Source organism: Drosophila miranda, chromosome XR (assembly GCF_003369915.1).
Source record: "Drosophila miranda strain MSH22 chromosome XR, D.miranda_PacBio2.1, whole genome shotgun sequence".
In the NCBI taxonomy this organism is placed as follows: domain Eukaryota; kingdom Metazoa; phylum Arthropoda; class Insecta; order Diptera; family Drosophilidae; genus Drosophila; species Drosophila miranda.
This window is the reverse complement of record NC_046674.1, coordinates 17,115,341-17,134,256: the sequence shown is the minus strand read 5'-3', so window position 1 is coordinate 17,134,256 and position 18,916 is coordinate 17,115,341. Positions and strand designations below refer to the sequence as shown.

The following is an 18,916-nucleotide window of genomic DNA, read 5'->3' as shown; positions in this document are numbered from 1 at the left end:
CACTCATAAAAAATAATAAAATGTGCAAAAAACGCACAACTACATGGTTTGGGGGTGGGAGTGCAAAGTGGGGTAGTGGGTGGAGCTCACATGAGTGCACACACCCCTAGAACCTGCCACAGAGAACGCAGAGAACCTGCCACGCATTTCTTTGTGTGTAACATGTAAATGTCGTTTTGGCATTCGCGCATTTTAAGGCTGCCAGAATTCCCCACAACCTCCCGCCGCGGAACAGGTGTGACCCCAAAAGGGGTGCAAACTGGGAGCGGGTTGAAGCGGGCTAAAGGGTGGTTCGACCTTCTTCACCTCTCGACAGAAGCTGAAGCTGAAGCAGAAGCAGAAGCAGCAGCGGCATGCGGCATGCGGCAGCTTCGGCAGTTTCTCAGGCCTCATTTTGGCACCTTTCTTCTCTCTTTCTCCCCCCTCTCTCTCTCTCTCTCTCTCTCTCTCTGGGCTTTTCCATTCCGTTCCGTTCGTTTTTCCCCCTTAATTGGCATGTGTTCAGCATTTTGTAAATTTTCGCACAGTTGGCAGAAATGCCGCGCCCCTTGGTACGTGGAGCCTCCCGCCGACTGCCGCGTACCCCGCTCGAATTACGGGCGGGGGTTATGGGGCTAAAGATATGAATATAATTAAATGTTACAACTACATTTTGTGCATTTTTTATAAGTAAAGCGATGTTCTCTCTGTCTCTGATTCCAAGCGGTTGGTTTTGAGGACAGGAAGGAAACGTCCTTTGAGGTGTTTATGAAAATGGCAGGAAAAGCAACGACTGGCACAGCGACGGCATAAAGCCATCAACTAAATTGGCCCCCAAACCCAGTAGTAGTCGCCTCCGTCGAAAAACTTGAATTCCATTTAGCTGCTTGGCTTTTGCTTTGTTGTTGGGCCAACAATTAAGGACAATGACAGCGGCAGATTAGGTCCTTAAGTTGAGAAATTAAGTTGAAATTGAAATGCCCCGAGATTGAGTTAGCCCCGAAAAAAAGTTCGTAATGAGGGAGAGCTGCACCAGGCCGGGTCGAAGAGAAACGGGAAAAATAACTAAAGAAAACTCAAATAAAAACTATGGAAAATGTTCAGTGAAGGCGCTGATTGGGCTGGGTGCGAGAATTGAATAAGAAAAGGCAAACTTGGCGACAAAATAATATAAAAAAAATATATATGTATATATAAAAATAATAATGAAGAAGAAAAAATATATAAAAGAACAAAATATATGTAAGTAAATAGGAGAAGGCTTTGGGAGATTGACTGTGTTATGTTCTTAAGGAATTTTCTTCAAGAATGTGATGATTTTTTCTTGATTTTCCAAGGAGAAGGAAGGAGACTTGTCGGCATAATTTTTAATTAAAATATAATTCGTTCTAGACACTTGAGAGGTTCGAAAAATGGTTAAGAAATTACTTTATTCCGTCTAGCTAAAAAATGCTAGGAATCCCTTAGATCCTTTAGGGGCAAAATAAATTTAAAATTTCGCACTTTGGTTTCGCCTTTATTTTGTGGCAATTTAATTTTGTCACAGCTGTGGCACAGATTTTTGGTCAGCAAATTAAATTTGCATAACTTTTGGTAGCTTGAATCAAATTGCAATTCATCTGAAATATTTATATCTTGAATAACTTATATGTGGCATGTAGTATGCATCTCTGTGTGTGTGTTTGTGTGTGTGATTGTGTTAATTCCAATAAAATATGCATTGATACCCATCAATATTTACTATATAAGCAAACACACTAGAATCTCAATCAATTTCTTTTTGTTTTTCCTTTGCAGGTAAGCATTTTCCACAATTTTCCAATCTTTTCCGGGGCAGTGTGCGGTAGTTGGTGGTAAGTAAAGAAAACCATAAATTTCCAATGGAAAATGTTATATAGTTTATGAGTTGGAACATGAAAATGTTGCTAATTTATAGTTTTTGGGAGGGGAAATCCATGCCGCAACGAAATCTCGGGGCGACACCTCAATGGGGAGCCAATAAGCAAAGTTACATAAATGTGGCAGACACCATGTCTCTTGCTGTAAGTGTGTGTGTATGTGTGTGTGTGTATTGGAGAGAGAGAAGAGCGGATATCCGCATGCAAGCCATAACTCAATAAACCATTGTCCACAGCCAAAGCGAAAAGAGGAAGGACGCAACGAGAGGAAAAATGGTATAAAACAAAAGGAAAACTAAAACCAGAGCTAGGACTAGGACTATGGGGAAGTAGGAGAAGGAGCAGGAGCAGCATCATGGAGCACGGCCAGGACAGGACAGGCCAGGACAGACCAGGACAGGACAGGACAGGAGAGCCAGTCAAAGATACAATCGAAATGCAGTAACTAGCAGTCTATTCTAAGGATTCTCCCTGTCGCTCTGTGCAAACAGCGAGTGAGAGAGACAGAGAGAGATTAGAAGTGTAAACAAAGCCAAGGAGAGAGCGAAATAGAACGAGTCTCCAAGAGGAGGATCTCCATAGAGAAAGAGGAGGCAATGGGAAGGAGAAAGAAATAAACATTAACTGTAATTTAGTGGGGCATTGTGCTTAAGCGTCCAGTCTCGGACTCTGACTCGGATTTGGTTTCAGAATCGGACTACGATTCTCCCTCTGAAATTATGGCCCCATTGTGCAGTCAGTGGCCAGCCAGCAGTCACGCCTCTCAGTGCCCAGGATAGTTTCAAGTTGCACGAAGCTGCCGGTCAAAACGCGGCAGGGAGGCAGGCAGCCTCCTATAATCGCATGGTCGTGGAGAATGGAGAGCCTTCTGGCCATAAGGCCCCCTGTCAGTGGAGCAATTGTTATTTGCCTGCAGAGCCAGAGGCAATGTGGCAGCGGGGCAGAGCTAGTGGCGGCGGTAGAGGCACCCCGCTCCAGTTACATAGACAAGTTCTCAGTTTTCGCATTGCCAACAATTAGGTGGCAGCAGCTGGAGCCGGAGCCGGAGCCAGAGCCGTGGCCGTAGCTGGAGCTGGAGATGCCACAAGGCTACAGTCGCAGAAACGCCAGAGACAGAACTGAGCCCACCAATCAAGTTCGATTAGAATTAAAAGTCAGGGATTTCTCTCAGTGTCGGTTGGGGGATGGATAGGAGAGATCCCAGATAGGAGTGGAGTGAAAGGCCAATAGAAGGCCGGGGCACTGGGCAAATACGAGCACGAGGAGCAGCAGCAGCAGCGGCAGAAGCAGCAGCAAACTCAACAATAATCGACAACAATAAAAAAGGAAAAAGAAAATTGTTGGCCAGACTAAATTGTTGGCCCAATGGAAATGGAAAGAAGAAGGAAAAAGGGACCTGGGACCTGGGACCTAGGACCTAGGACTAGGACGCTGTGCTTCATAGTTCCATTCCATTCCCCAGCAGCAAAAATTTATCGAAATGAAATTGCGACCTTTTTATGAATATTGCATACCAAATGGAAGACCCTGCCCCACCCTTTCTCCCTCTCCAAAAGAGACAAAGAGCCACAGAACCAAAGAGCATTAAAAAGGTTAATCGAAAGAGCAGGCCATGCTCCCGAAAAAAATGTGGCAAGTCATATTTTGTGATTCCGCCTTTTGCGCCATCATTCAGGCCAATTTCTAGGCAATTAGCTGGGATAACAAGCGCTGGGCTAAAAACCCCCCACAAAATTCAAAAACGGAGCAAACCGTACTCGCTACACGCTACAAATATAGCGAGTTGTAAAATATACATGCCAGTCCATGTGCTAGACGAGCGAGTAGCGTCTTCAAAACCTATTCAGGCCAATTTCTAGGCAATTAGCTGCAATAACCAGGAATCACAACAAGTGTTGGGGGAAAATGCCCTAAAAAAAACACCTAAACAGTGTAAACGTTACACGCTACAAATATAGCGAGAGGCATGCACAGACATGCACAATCCACGTGCTGGTCGACCGAGGCGCGACTTGAGACCGCCTACGGCCATAACATGGCTTTATTTGGCTTATAAAATTGTTGGGAATCAGAACCTGGGGCAGACCTAGGCAGACTCCCATTTCCATTTTCATTCCCAGGACCCAGTCTCATGAACTTTCCTCATAATTCAACACCTCCGAAACGCGGGTAGGGGCAGGCCCCCAAAACAACAGGGAAAACAAAATTAATAAAAATAAAACAAACCTACAAAAAAAAGTACAACAAAATATAACCAGAAAGGGAAAACAAAAGTTCAACGAAAACGAAAAAAAAAAAACAAATGAAAAACCTTTTTCAAATTAAACTTTTGCACCCGCGCTGGCTCTCCCGCTTTCCCGTTCCCGTTCCTGTTCTCTTTCTATCTCTATCTCTCTCTGCGTCCGACTTTCTCCAGCTTTCTGTTTCGCCCGCTCTCTTCTGTGACCACTTGATGATGCGATGGCCAGTGCTGCCACTGCCTCCCTCGGGCCAGCCGGAATCTCTGGTGTCGGCGGCACTGATATACCGCCCCCGCCCGTAGACGGCTTTACGGAGGGAATTGCAGCTAAACAATTTTCATAGCCTATCAGCGGCGGGTGCTGCTGGGAGAAAGTTGGCAACTTTTTCCTCGAGTGCAGCAACAAATTAAATTTGCGCTGGTAATTGGATTTCAAAACACTTCTCCCAGACCCGCACAGAGAGACAGAGCGAGAGAGACGCGACGCAACGCGACGCGACACAGACTTTGGGCTGTATTTAATGCCGCCAACAGCCGCAAGAGAAGCTTTTCCCCCCAGCCCCATTAAAAACCCAAATCCCCCACACACACATACAAAAGAGAAAGAGAAAGAGAGAGAAAGCTGGACAGGAGGCTGTCAGTTTTTTTGCTTTCGGCATTCGGCCCTCACTCACATTTCAGGCGCAGGAGAGCTTTGGCCTAGAAACTGCCAGGCCCAGAAGCAGTCCGTCCAAAGGAGCGGCGGCGTATCCCCGTAAACAAAAATGAACTGACATCAAACCAAATTGAAGCGGCAATGTCAACAGTTTTTTGGGGATAATTATGAGAGGTGTATAGGCAGAGAGGGTGCTCTGTACCACCCTGCTCTGTAATAAGGGAGGAAGAATGCCATGCCCCCCATAGGGCATCCATCCATCCATCCATCCATCCATCCATCCATCCATCCATCTGGACCCGACAACCAAATTGATTTATTTTTGTAGGTGACGGAAATTAAGCAACAAACGATGAGAGAGAGAGAGAGAGAGAGCGAGAGAGAAACAGAAAGGGAGAGAGAGAGTCTTAAGACCGGAAATTATAAAAATGCTCGAAAATGCCGATTTCCTGCGGTAACTGAATTTCATCGAACAAATTGGAATAGGATGGATGGGATGGTGAATGGTGGATGCTGGATGGTGGATGCAGGATGGAGAATGGAGAATCTGAATCTTTTATCATCTGCCATTCCATTCGATTTGTACGCTATAAACATTTCTTCACACCACAAATCCAGACACAATTTTCAATATTTTCAACCCAAAAACAACAAAGAAAAAAAAATCGTAAAAGATTGTGTTTACCTCCACTTCAATTACATTTACAAGCGAAGCAGGGGAGGGGTTGGAGAAAAAACCATTAAATAATCTCACCTAAAACTGCGGCGAAACGAAAATCCCAGAGAGAAAGAAAATTCATTTTTCAAATCCCAATCACAGTTATTAAATCTTTGGGCTATATGGTTATGGTTATTGTTGTGATTTGATTTTATGGTAATAGATGGTACGAAACGAACACACAAACAGGCACACGTACAGAGAGTGAGAGAAAGATAGACAGAGACAGAGACAGAGATGGAGACAGATAGTGGCTGGAGAGATAGAGAAAGAGAGATAAGTAGTGGCTGAAGAGAGAGAGATGGAGAGCAATTGAAAGATTGCGAGCTTTTTTTTGTTTGGTCGGAATCTAAGAGAAAGACCTTTCGACGTGCGCTCTGTTATTGTTGTTCGTTCCGATGCTTGGCCGACATTTGCGCGCGTTCCGAAACAGCATGCGAGAATGCTGGGCGGGGGGATGATGGGCGGTGGGAGGGGAGGAAAAACGGTCTAAAATGGTTTACTGACGTCATAAAAGTGACTTTTCTTATCTGGTTGCGTATCTACAAGCGAAATGGATGCGAAACGAAGGATGCTGCTGCGGCAGCCGAATGTTTTGGGTCGTCCTTTGTGCCCACTGTATCTGTGTATTTGTGTGTGTGTGCGTCTAAATTTAAATGTCGCTGGCAGAAGGATGCCCATGCGATGGCTCTGATGCCTGTGATGCCTGGCCCAAACAGCAATCCTTCAGTGTCCCTGTCACTGACGTCGCATAAAGGAAAAATAATTAAATTTAAAGGCAATTTGGGTGGCATGCCACATCCACATCTCTCTATCCACAAAAACCCCCTGTACTTGCCATCTTCTCATAGAGGCCCGTCGGATTCAGTGTTCAGTGTTCAGCATCAGCTGCAGTGTCCTTGACCGAGTTTATGTAGATTTGCAAGGCTTTACACTGCTTTCTGCTTTCTTTTTTTTTTTTGTGCTGCTCCGACTTTTCCGCTGGCTGCATCCTCCTGCCTGCCTCGCGCTCTCTCGCTCTGTGTGTTGCATGTGTATTTGTATAATATTTAGCCAGGCAGCGGCTCTTCTCACATCTCATTATTAACATATTTCCACAGCCATTTTCTTATTGCTGTGTGGCATCCATGGGACAGGGGACTGGGGACTGCGACTAGGACTGGGCCAACGCTGCGTATGCGTTATATTTTACGATTCGTTCGTGTGTGTCTATGGCTGTGTGTGTCTGTGTTTCTGCCTGTGTGTGTGTGTGTGTGTGTGTGGGCGTGGCACAGGCCATGTGACTTATTTGAGCGTGTTTAAGCATTTTGTGCTGTTGTGATTGCCTCTATAAAGAGGGTGAGGGGAATGGGCGGAGAGGATGTTGGATGGTGTTGTCTGGGGTGACATTTGAGTTTTTGAGGTGTTGACTTTATGGCGAGCCATTTGGGGGTACGATTTAACGCCTGTCTGTGGATTTATGACCCTGCCACCAGAGCAACAGAGTAACAGAGCGTTGGCTGGGCCATTAAATGGGGAATGCACAGAAACTATAGTCAACTTATGGGCTGGCAGGACAACAGATAAACCACATAATTAAGTTTACCTCATGATAATCAAATATTTAAGCTTTTTATCTCATTCAATCAACTGCAGCAGCAGCACCCAGACACAGCCCACAAAAGCTGTTACAAATTAAACCCAAAAACTCTACAAGAAGTACTCTGGAAAACCATGCCATTATCCTTCTTTCCCCAACAATAGAGCCCAACAATGTCGCAAGCCGCCAGCCGGCAGCAGCCAGCAGCCTCCCCTCCAGGCATGGGCAGGGGCAGGGGCGGGGGCAGGGGCGGGCAGGACAGGCTCTGCCTCGAAAGTTGTAACAAAATAAATTATGCTTACGATTTGTAAAAGCTTTAATACGCCCCAGAGCCAAATCCTGAGTGCACACAGAAGTAGCAGCCAGCAGCCCGCAGCCCGCAGCAGCAACAACAAACAGCTGCCTGCTAAAGCATCTGCTGTAAGTGTTCGTTCGGTTCTTTGGTTCTTCGGGGGTCGGTCTCTACGGCTCTCTCTCTCCCAAAGACAACAATGAATAAATTTAATTTTAGCTGCGGCCGACCTACCGCACATAACTCCAGGTTGCTGTTGCTGTTGCTGTCGGTTGTCGTTGCTGTCGTTGCTGCTGCTTGCTGCTTGCTTGCTTGCTGCTTGCTTGCTGCTTGCTTGCTGCTTGCTTGCTGTTCATGTTGACTAAACACCTTTGAGATTGTGCCTCGCCCTCTGGCAGCTGTCACACGGGTTGTATACCTCCAGCATTCTCCATCCTCTGCTCTCTCTCACTCTGCCCCTCTCTATCCTCTAGCCACTATCCAGCTTTCTGTCTCCCTCCTGCTCTATATATCTCTCCTCTCTCCTGATATATCTCTTGTCCCTCTCCAACCGCTGAGTGCATTATAACTGCATTTTGGTTTTGATGACGTCGTCATCGTTGTCGTCGTCTGATTTGTAAATTATGCTTGGGCATCCCACAGATTTCACAGCTCTCTCTCTCTCTCTCTCTCTCTCTTACTCTCTCCCTCTCGTGCTCTCTCGGCCGTCTCTCTCCCTGTCGCTCGCTCTCTTAAAGCTGACCCAAAGAGCTGAAAGCTTTGGGCCGTAGCTTTTCACCGCACAACCAGCCCATGTGACTCCCGCCAAAAAAAGAGAGATAGACCTAGAGACAGAGAGAGAGGGAACAACTGTGATGCTGCAAAAGCTTTTGCTGATTACGTAAATAAAGGCGAAGCCAGGGCCAAAAGCATTACAATTTACGAATTGTAACGAAACTGTTATAAACAATTTCGCGTTGGAAGCAGCGCCAAAGAGCACGCGAAGGCGAATCTTGAAGCCGAGGCTGAAGCTCATCCGAAGGGAGGCAGGCCCGAAGTGACCCTATTTCGTGTCAGTGCTGTGCTGTACACCCGAAATGGGGCGAGAGAGCAGAGCCAGGCTCTGCTGGAAGCACGACAAAAGAGAGAGTGCGGGAGTGAGGGAGTGAGAGAGAGCCGAAGTCTGAGCTTTGGCTCTCTCTGTGTGTGCTGCTCCTTCTGCTGCCGCTGCTGCCGCTGCTGCCTCTGCTTCTGGCTTCTGGCTGCTGCTGCTGCTGATGCTGCTCCTCTGCTGGTCCGTGGTGAAAATCAGTCAGAACGGGAACGTCGCTGCGAGCTGTGCATGGTAGCGCCTTCAGCCCATAGAGATTCCTGTAATGCGAGGAACGAGTCCAGCCAGAACAGTCGCAGTCCAGCAATAGTCAGACGCAGATAGTTTTCCACAAGTCCGCGAAAAGGAAAATCTACGCAGCCATCTACTGTGTATTGTATTTTTGTGTGATTTTTTCTGTGCCGCGCCAAGTGAAAAGCAAATAACAAAAACCAGCCAAAAAAATAATAAATAATAAAATAATAAAATAATCCAACAAATCAAAATCCAAATAAAATCAAAAACAAAAACAAAAACAAAAACAACAACACAGAACACAAGTAACCAACAAAAAGAGAGAAACAAGAAAGAAAGATAGGAAAAAAAGAAAAGTGCGTCAGCATCAGTATCAGCATCATCATCACCATCATCATCGAAGCAAAGGAATTGAAGCTCAAGCTGAAGCTGAGGCTGAGGCTGAGGCTAAGGCTGATGTTGAAGCTGTGTGGCTGATGCCTCAGCAGGAGGCGGGCGGCAAAAAGAAATCAAATTACAAAACAGCAACACACACACATACACAAACACATAGATAGGGGCACGCATATACGCTTGTACAAGATTGTGGCACACACACACACACGCACAACCGAACACACACTTGCAGAGAGGAGACGCTGTGGCACACGCAGAGGCTGAAATTGACGCAGGCTATATAATTTAGCACACAAGTTAAACGCAAAAAAAGGCGAAAAATAGGAATAAAGATACGCGAGGAAAATTATGAGAAAAGCGGAAAACCGCCCAAAAATAGATGGAAATTCCCATCTCCATCTCTCAACTAAAACGCAGCCGATGCCGATGCCGATGCCAAGTGAAGCCTCTAAATAGAGATATATTTGTTGTATCTTTTTTTGGATGTGATTCTTTTGTCGTTTGTGGCATTAAATGCAAAATTAACCACCAGTCAAAATAAAATTAAGAAACTTGCCACAGCGTTGCAGAAACAAAACATAGCGGAGACGCCACAACACCCAAAAAAAAGTGCTAAAAAATCCCCGAGCAGCTGTGATGATGGGCGCTAAAGGAATGTGTGTGTGTGTGTGTCTGAAGGGGGGAGGCGGAGGCGACCCTTTCGGTTGGGTGTGCAGCATTGTGGGGAAAGGACGAAGCAAATACCAACGCACTTAACACATATTTACCCACACAACAGCAATAACAACACACACAGAGACACGCACAGACACAGTCACAGACACAGACACAGACAGGCGAAGCCAGGGCAGTATTTAGAGGCAGGAGCAGGAGTGGTACAAAGAGCGGCGTAGGTGGAGGCGCGAATAAAAAACGAAAACATATACTAGGAAAAAAAATGGAAAAACCATGAAACAAAAACAACAGAAACACACACAAAGGGAAAGAGCGAGAGAGAGGGGGACTGGGAGAGAGAAAGAACGAGAAAAATATATGGAAAAACTTGAAACGCGAGCGAGAGTCGTGTCGAGATTCCATGTTATATTGTTGACTTATTTTGCTCCTGTTTTGGCCCTGTTTTCTGTTTTTGCTGTTGCCAGTGTGGCATGCCCCTGCCCATGCCCATGCCCGTGCCCGTGCCCGTGCCCGTGCCCGTGCCCATGCCTCCACCAGCAACAACATTGCCCGGATATTTTTAGCATTTTTAAATCGCAATCGAACAAAGAAACACAGAGGGCCAAAAACACGCAAACAGAAAAAAACAAAAACAAACGTTAGTTGTGTTTGAGACCTTTTTTCTGGCTAATAAAATATCAACAAGCAATGGTTGTTGTTGTTGTTTTTGTTGCATGTGGCAGATGCAGAGGCAAAGGCAGAGGCAGGCAGGCAGCGCCTTCTGTCCACCAAGGATAACCAGCCGAAGCAGCAGCAGAATCAACGTCATACGTGTGCAAGGATATTATCAACGTCATGCCTGTCGAAGTTCACACAGATACTAAAACACACACACACAACAGAGAGACAGGGAGAGGTAGAGAGAAAGGGACGGAAAGAGACAGGTGGAGAGAGAGAGAGCCCAGGACAGGGACAGCATTTGGTGTAACCATTAAACGTATTTATATTTATGGCCATAGGTGCTACTGGCCAGTGCCTCTCCCTTTTCGATGTGGGTGTGTATCTGTGTTAAATACATTAAACTCCAAGCCGATGCTCGGATAAATCTATTAAAAATAATTTCAACTAAAAGTCAGAGAGAGAGAGAGAGAGAGAGGATCCCAAGTGGCCTGTGGCTGACCCTCGTATTAAGAGGCAATCTAATTTATTTGAGCCACATCCTCCATAAAATCTTTGACTCCGGAGTGCGCCTCCCACATTCTTCATCCTCCTTCAAAAAACATACTTTATAAGCCATCAAGTACACACACACTCACACGCACACAAAGAAAAGTTAAAACTTTTTAAAGAGCTTTTAAAGCCGAAAACTGTTGCCTACTTTTTGGGGGCAACGAAGATATAAAATCAGCAAAAGAGGCAGAGGAATCTTAAGTACACATAAGTTCCAAAACAGATATATATATCTTTATAAACGCGCTACCTGTTCCGCGCTACGACTATCTCACTGATCCCATCTTAAGGACCCTCTCTGCATAGAAATCCACGTGCAAGATTTTTGAGTTGGGAATCCCGGGGACTTTTGCAATTTTGGGAAACTTTTTGGACCACCGACCCCGACCCACAAACCCCCCCAGAAAACAACAATCGAAACGATATAAAAATGTCATTTAGCACGAGATTTCGAGGGTGGGGTGTGGGGGCTGGGGGTTGGAAAAAGTTTTCCCTTCTGGGAGAAGGAAATTAACTTTATTGGCCGAATCAAGCGAAAATCGCTAAACAAATGCGCCCAAGCACCTTTTCAAGTGGTGGATCAGGAGGCCGTTCCCCCCCGCCCATCAGTTGCCAACTAGTTGAGCCTTGCCACACGCTCACGCACACACACACACACACACACACACACACACACAGAGAGTGTTGCAGGCACGCACACACATTTTGGCAACTAAACACATGGCCAATGCGGCAAACTTGAAACTTATCGACGGCTCTAATCTAAACGGGACAAGCTGCCCCGAAAAGTTTTGTGCTGCCTCCGTCTCTAAGACACACTAATTCGCAACTCTCTCGCTGCCACATGCCCCTGCCCAGGCCCCTGCCCCGGCCCCGGCCCCGGCCCATGCCTCCTCTGGGTGTTGTGTGGCAAGTCCCAGAAAAGTAGGCTATAAAAACTATCAACACAACTCAAGTTTGTGGCAAGTTCTGTGTTGTGTGCTGTGAGCTATGTATGGGGTATGCCATCATCTTAGGTGCATGCAGCAGCAGCAGCAGCAGCAGCATGAGCATAAAAATAGGAAAATAAGAAAACTTTTGTTGTTTTATTTTTTTGTGTATTTTTAAGTTTTTCCACCCCCTTGCCTCATGCCTCATGCCTCATACCCCATGGCCCATGGCCCCATGGAAGAACTGGATCATATAATCCTTTCACTTAACAAGCAAACTTTTTGGCAGGAGCCGAATGAAACGGAACAAAAAAAGAAGGAAGAAAACTTTCGTAAACTCCTTTGCATAAACACAAACATGACCGTAGCTGGAATAGTAGGGACATCCGTAGAGCAGGAGCAGAGTAGTAAGAACAGTATTGGTATCTCCATAGAGCAGAGGCATGGAACAGTAGGGGTATCCTCAGAGCGAGAGAAAGAGACAGCGCCAGAGCCAGAGCCAGAGCCATGCCCATACTCATAGCCATAGCCTGTTTCCGAGTCATATCTCCCCATGTAGATGTAGACATGAAATTTATGCATTTGCTGCCACCAGCCCCCAAAAAGTATTTATGTATGCGCTTATAAATATATGCACATCTCCTGCTTCTGCCTCTCTGCATGTCTGTATCTGTGTCCGTGTCCGTGTCTGTGTCCGTGCAGATAGCCAACAAATTTATGCTAGCAATATAACAAACAAAATATTTGCGCACGAGCTGCAAAACTTTTCGCAGAGCAACTTTAAAATAACACCGAAGACAGCAGCAGAAGAGGCAGCTTCCCGTATCACAAAAAAAATAAGGAAAAAACTGACTTGTTTAACATGAAACAATGTTTTCGGATGGCCTTTATACATACATATATAAATACGTATATGCTAATTAAAGCGCCTACGCCTAGGAGACACGTACGGTGTGTGTTCGTACGAGGCATAGACAGATGGATAGATAAGCAAATGGATACAGGCATAGATAGGGAGAGATGTGCAGAGCAGATGACAGTCCGGGATTTGTCTGGGATTTGGGACTTGGGACTTGGCTTGTGTAAACGAACTATGAGGATTTCGAGGGAGTCAACAAATATCCGGGGAATCTGCGAATATATTTCATGACATTTATTTAAAGTTAAATCTTGAGTGGGACTTTCTTTATTGAGTGTTTTTTCGAGAAAGACTCTGGGACTCTCTGCCTCGTGCTAAAGACTCCCATAAAAGGACTCTCCAATTTAAGTCCTGCAAAAATCACCTTTTCCTAAACCTTTTGAGACTTGAAAAACTAACAAGTATCTGCCCCACTACTTATGATGTATTTTCTCATAATACGACCCTCCATTACGAATAAAAAGATAAAAAAAACTTCCTCAATTCACCAAAAAATTAAATGAAATATAATTAGCTTTTTCTTTTTGTATATTAATTTTTTTGGAGGCAGATATTAGTGAACTCTGTTTCCTTGCCAAATATAGCTACCTCGTTCTTTGTTCGATTTCAAATCATGGAGTAGCCACTGCACTCAGAGTGCCACTATCGATTCGCTCGTTTAGTGTTTCCTGAAATTTAAATCCTGTAGAGTACCCTCGTAAAGGGAATAATAAAAGTCAGGAAACCAAAAAAAGCGAACAAACTACAACTTGTTTGCCCCACAGAAACATGGTAACATGACAGGGCAGTGGCAGTGGCAGTGATAGGGGGAACGGCACTGCAAAACGCTTTGTGATTTATAGAGCAAAACAAATATAATTAAATAAATCCTCGAATAAATACACACAGAAGCACACACTCACTTAAACACTTAAACACTCATGCACACACACACACACACACACACACACACGCAGATAGACAGACAGACAGACAGATAGACGACGGACTGATAGTAAAACGATTTCTTTTTTGCTGCCCGCAAAAAGGCAACAAGTAAAAATAATTAATTATAGATAAATGTGTGTGTGACGCGCATAGTCCCCGTACCGTGTGCGTCCCCCGTACCGTGTGCGTCCCCCGAGACAGAGAGAGAGAGAGAGAGAGCGAGCGAGCGAGCGAATGAGAGGGATAGAGCGAGTCCGGCGGAGAGATAAATTACCGAAAAGCAGTTTGTAATAAATGACTCTGCCACAAAATGAGCTTTTAGTTTAATTAATCAAATGAATAATAATCGCCAAATGAATAGAGAAGTGCATAAATAATAGCGAGAGCGAGTAGTGCATCATCCATGGAGCGAGAGTGTCGTCGTCCTCCATTGCATGGCCACAACGGGAGTAGTAGCCCCGTAACGAGTAACGAGTAACGAATCGAAGAGCAGCGAGTCGGGACAACGAGTAGCAGAAACGAAACAGCAGCCCCACCCATCCGAGCCGCATTATCCGCCCGTTTGTGCATACCGATTACCGTTACCGCTACCGTTGCCGTTGCTGTTGCTGTTGCTGCTCCTCCTGTGATTCATTCTGGCCGCCCAACAAAACAACAACGAGCGGGAACACAGCGGCGACAACAACAACGGAGCGGTCGGTGCGGCCCTCAGCGGGGGGCCTGGCGGAGGAGGCGGAAGCGGGGGAGGAGGAGGAGGACAAGGACAGGGACAGGGAGGAGGAGGAGGAATCGTCAGAGTCGGTGCCAGCGGTGGAGTCGGAACAGGAAACGGAAACGGAGGAGGCGGAGGTGGAAGTGGAAGTGCAGGTGGCAGTGCTGGCGGCGCGGACAGCGACGGCGATCCCAAGAAAACCTTCTCGCTGCACTGCTGTTGCGTGATCGTCGACATCACACCCGTCACGCACCCAGGACGCCTGACATCCGCAACAACGGCCTCGGGAAGGGATGCGGGTGGAGCCGCCGCGGGACAGCAGCAAAGCACCGGCGGCGGCTTGGGGCTGGGTCTCGGCGAGAATGTCTCGCAACTGGCCAGCCAGCTCTTCCGCTTTGGCAGCAAGAAGCGCGGCGTCTGCATCTGCAATGCCCAGTGTCGGCTCCAGTCGCTCGGCGAAGGATCCCTGGGGCCGACCATCAAGCCCCATCACGGATCCCTGGATCGACTGCTTAAGCAATCGGAAAAGACGACGGCAGCTGGGGGAGCAGCACCTCCCGTCACTGCTGAGCGCTCGATAAGTTGGGTGGTGGATGGTGGTGCGGCTGGGACCGGGGCCCTGCTCAATGCCTCCTCCGACGAGAGCGATGAGAAGAAGAAGATGGAGGAGGCGGGGTCCGCACTGCCGCCCAGGCCCCCGTCACGCTCTCAGAAGCCCACGGCCAAGGAGGAGTTCGATCGGGGCGTGGAGGTGGAGAAGTTCTATCACCAGATCAACGGCGACATCTTCGAGATCACGCGGAGAGTGCGTGCCCGCGACGAGGAGACCATGGAGCAGAAATGCATCCGTCGCAAGGGTTCGGTGCGCCTTACCGAACCCCCTTCCTCCGGTCACAGTCACGTGCGGATGGAGCAGCAGAAGCCGCAGTTGCCGCCGCGACGCCAGAAGAGCGCCGAAGAGGTGGCCACCATGCCGAAGAGCGCCCTGCGGCAGGCGCCCGAACAGCTTGAGTGGTTCGACCGCAAGGCCCAGCAGCGTCACTCCGCCCGCTCCGCGGAAGGGGGACAGGTGCGAGAGGAGACCATGGAGTGGCTGAAGCTGCAGAAGACGGCCTCGCCAGCGGCGGCGGCACCGGCCCGCACCTCTTCCGGACCCAGCGAGATCACCGTCCTGAAGGACGAGCTGCCCGACTGGCTGCTGGATCACCTGCCCAGGAAACGGGAGCGCCTGCCCTCGGATGCGGCCAAGGGCCAGAGCTCCTCCTCCGCCTACGCCAAGGCTCTGTCCGAGCTGCTGAAGAAGCCCCTGTCCCGCCAGAGCTCTGGACCGTGCGAGTTCTCTCTCCTGAAGACGGACATTGTGGAGTGGCTCACGAAGATGCAGGCCAGCGGTGCAGCCAAGCCGCGGCGTTCCCATCATCGTCGCAACGGGAGTGGGGGCGATGCCCCGAGGTCCAATTCCCAGGAGGAGCCCATGGCTCCGGCCAGCTCCCATCGCAAGCGGCACTCCCTGGGCCACAGTGGAGCGGTCAGCGAGGAGGAGGCGCACCAGCAGCTCTCGCAGCCCCCCGACTGGATAGCCTATCCCCTGCACAAGCTGCAGTCGCTCGGCAAACAGCCGCCACCGCCGCTTCCGGCCCCGAACATTCCCAGTGGCTATGCGGTGCCCAGTGGCCTGGCCCTGGCCCACACACCTCTCTGCCAGCGAAGGGAGGAGCGGTCCAGGGAGCGCCGGCTGCGACACTCCGCCAGCGAAGTGGTGGGAGGAGGCGGTCCTGGTCCATCCATCGCCCATCTGGAACGCCTCTACGCGAAGCCACACAAGGAGCGGTATCAGTATGTGCCCAAGGCCAAGGACCCCGCCTTCTCCGGCTCGAAGAGAGAGCGATCGCGTCGCCATCAGACCCAGAGATCGGCCACCGTCTCGGACATGTCCGCCCAGCGTTCAGGCGGCTACAAACGCAAGTCCTCTAGCGCCGAGCGGGCGCCACGCTCCCCATCGCCCGGCCCCTGCACAGATCCCGACTGTCCGCTGCTGCCCATCTGCACGGATCCCCACTGCCGCTACCTGGAGTGTCAGTCCCAGTCCCAGGCCCAGGCGCAGGCGCCGTCCAGCCGCTGCCTCACTTCGTCCGCTAGTTCGGTGAACCTTGCCCGCCACCAGCAGCTGGCCCAAGTGCAGCTCCATGCGGTGCCCGCCCATCTGATGGGAGCAGGAGGAATGGGCTCCGATGTGCCCACAACGCCATCGACGACGGCCACACCGCCGCCGCCGCCACCGCCACAGGCAGCAGCAGCAGCAACAGCAGCATCAGCAGGAGGGGTCGAGCGGCGACTGGTCATCTGCCACGAATGCCGCTCCTGCTGCGCCCCGCTCCTCAGCTGCCAGAATCGCAAATGCCTCAATGCCGCCAAGTGCAACTCACTGCCTCGCTGTGCCGCCGACTTCAACCGTCTGCGGACACAGCTCGCCCAGCCTCCGACCACCCTGGACGACATCGAACCGGCGCCGCCTATTGTGATGATGGACCACATCGAGGACCTGGAGATGCGGCCACTGCCATCGCCGCCTTCGCATCATCACTACCGCAGCAACTCGCAGCCGAACACCCTACAGCGCGGGGACTCTGCCAGTTCGGGGGCAAGCCATGGGGCATTATCCATGGGCATGAATCTGGGATGGCTGGAGCCGATGACTAGTCTCGTGCAGCCGCTGCCCACGGCCTATGTGCACCATCATGGGGCGACGATCAATGGGAAGCTGATGAAATCCGCCTCGGCGGCGTCGCTCAACTCGCGTCGGAGGCGCCACAAGACGGTGCACTTTGGGGAGAACCTTCTGCGGGAAGTATGCCAGAACCGGAAGCTCATCAAAACGGAGCAAGTGCCATCCGGTTCGGCACCGATGAAGGCCAACATACAGATGCTGTACAACTTTGTGGAGGGTGTCCTCAGTGCCTGGGTGGACGATGACGAGGATCAGGTGCGCTCTGGCGCCGAATCGGAGCCAGAGCATGGCGGTGTGGTGGCCCTGCAGCCTATCCATCGATGCAATCGCCTGCGCTACCAGTGCATCCGTCGGGTGGTCGAGGAGGCGGCCGATCTGCAAGGGACCCTCAAGCTGGGGAACTCCCGATACAGGCATCGCCATTGGCGCAGCACGGCCAAGCAGTGCAACGAAATGTTCCTTCGCAAGGTAAAAACCCATCCATCATATCGGAAAGAGTATTATCTTTCAAGACTTTCAGATTTGTTTCGTGCTGTGAATGAGAGTACCATCTAATCTTTGGTACTCCTTCTTCCTTCTTCCTTAATTTTTTGGTTGCTTAACAAAACGTTGATCAAAGCCAAAGCCCATCCTTTTCACGCTCGAGCTGTTCTTCCACAGCGGCTCCTTCCACAAAAGGAGCAATAAATTAAAGCATTAGCCCCACCCCAATCTCCCAAAAGAAAAGCTCTTAGCACACACAAACACACAGGCACAGATACATAGATACATATATACTCAGATACACAGATACAGAGAGAAATGGCCGTACCCATCCTTTTGAAGTGCTGTATTTAGTTTTTGGGTAATGAATGGCATTGATTGCAATACGCATGAATCACAGACAGTGCTTCAAAGTGATAAAAGGCCATTTGTGCGATGAATAAAGAAGAGAAACCATTGGGAAAAGAGTACAGATAGATAGATACATGGAAAAATAGATAGACGGATAGATAGTTCAATAGAGATAGCAGGTATCCTCCTGCCGATGGTCTGTCTTTATGCGTATAAACTGTGAGTAACACAACTCCACAGCTTAATTGAAATGCCCAGAGATACATTGAGAGAGCGACAGAGATACATGTTTACATGTATCTTTCGTTTGGTTAGACTTGACAAACAAAAGATACGATGGTCAAGAGATACAGATACTCGTACTACAAACAGAAGCAGATATTCAAATGAGTGGAGGAGCCTGAATGGAATCAAGGATTAGGGGAATGGCCAACTGCATATTAATTAATGGCTAAGGATCGATAGAAGTAGATAGAAAGCAGATAAAGGGAAAGTATGTCCGTGAATAAAATTCGTTGGATTAAAGATACAAAAGTATCTGCGGAGTCGAATGTGTGCGGGTGCGGGTGTGGGTGTGGGTGTGTGAAAGGCTCATTTAACGACTCATTCATTCTTTTGATCAAATTAAAGCTTATTATGTAGCCACACGAACTGAATATAAAACAAGCCTCCCATTTGGGGGTGGCAATTATCCCCGACATCCCCTAAACCTCCAGCGCGTTTCTATGCCTGTCAGTTTTGATTGATTCAATGCTAAACTGGTTTCACCTTCAGACAATTAGTTTTGCAGATTTAATCGAATTGCAAATGACATCCCTCTGCGGATGATGCTTTGCAGGATAATTCCAAATTGATTTTCTCTCAGTGCAACGGCAAAAGCATCTGCAAAGAAGAAACTTAAAA

At 48.5% G+C, this 18,916-nt stretch overlaps 1 protein-coding gene across 17 annotated transcripts in view; it reads left to right on the top strand.

The window, feature by feature from the left end:
- Positions 1 to 18,916, top strand: part of LOC108151736 — a 90,887-nt gene that overhangs the window by 16,969 nt on the left and 55,002 nt on the right. For 5 of the 17 annotated variants that reach the window (XM_017280539.2, XM_033387762.1, XM_017280538.2 and 2 more), the window contains exon 1: positions 14,374 to 17,647. The exons of 11 other annotated variants lie outside the window; for them this stretch is intronic. In XM_017280539.2, coding sequence (XP_017136028.1) covers positions 15,113 to 17,647 — 2,535 coding nt within the window. In that variant the 5' untranslated portion in view covers positions 14,374 to 15,112. Of the gene's footprint in view, positions 1 to 8,989; positions 9,041 to 13,867; positions 17,648 to 18,916 lie in introns of those variants that run through there. One more of the 17 variants, XM_033387758.1, reaches the window with a different exon arrangement.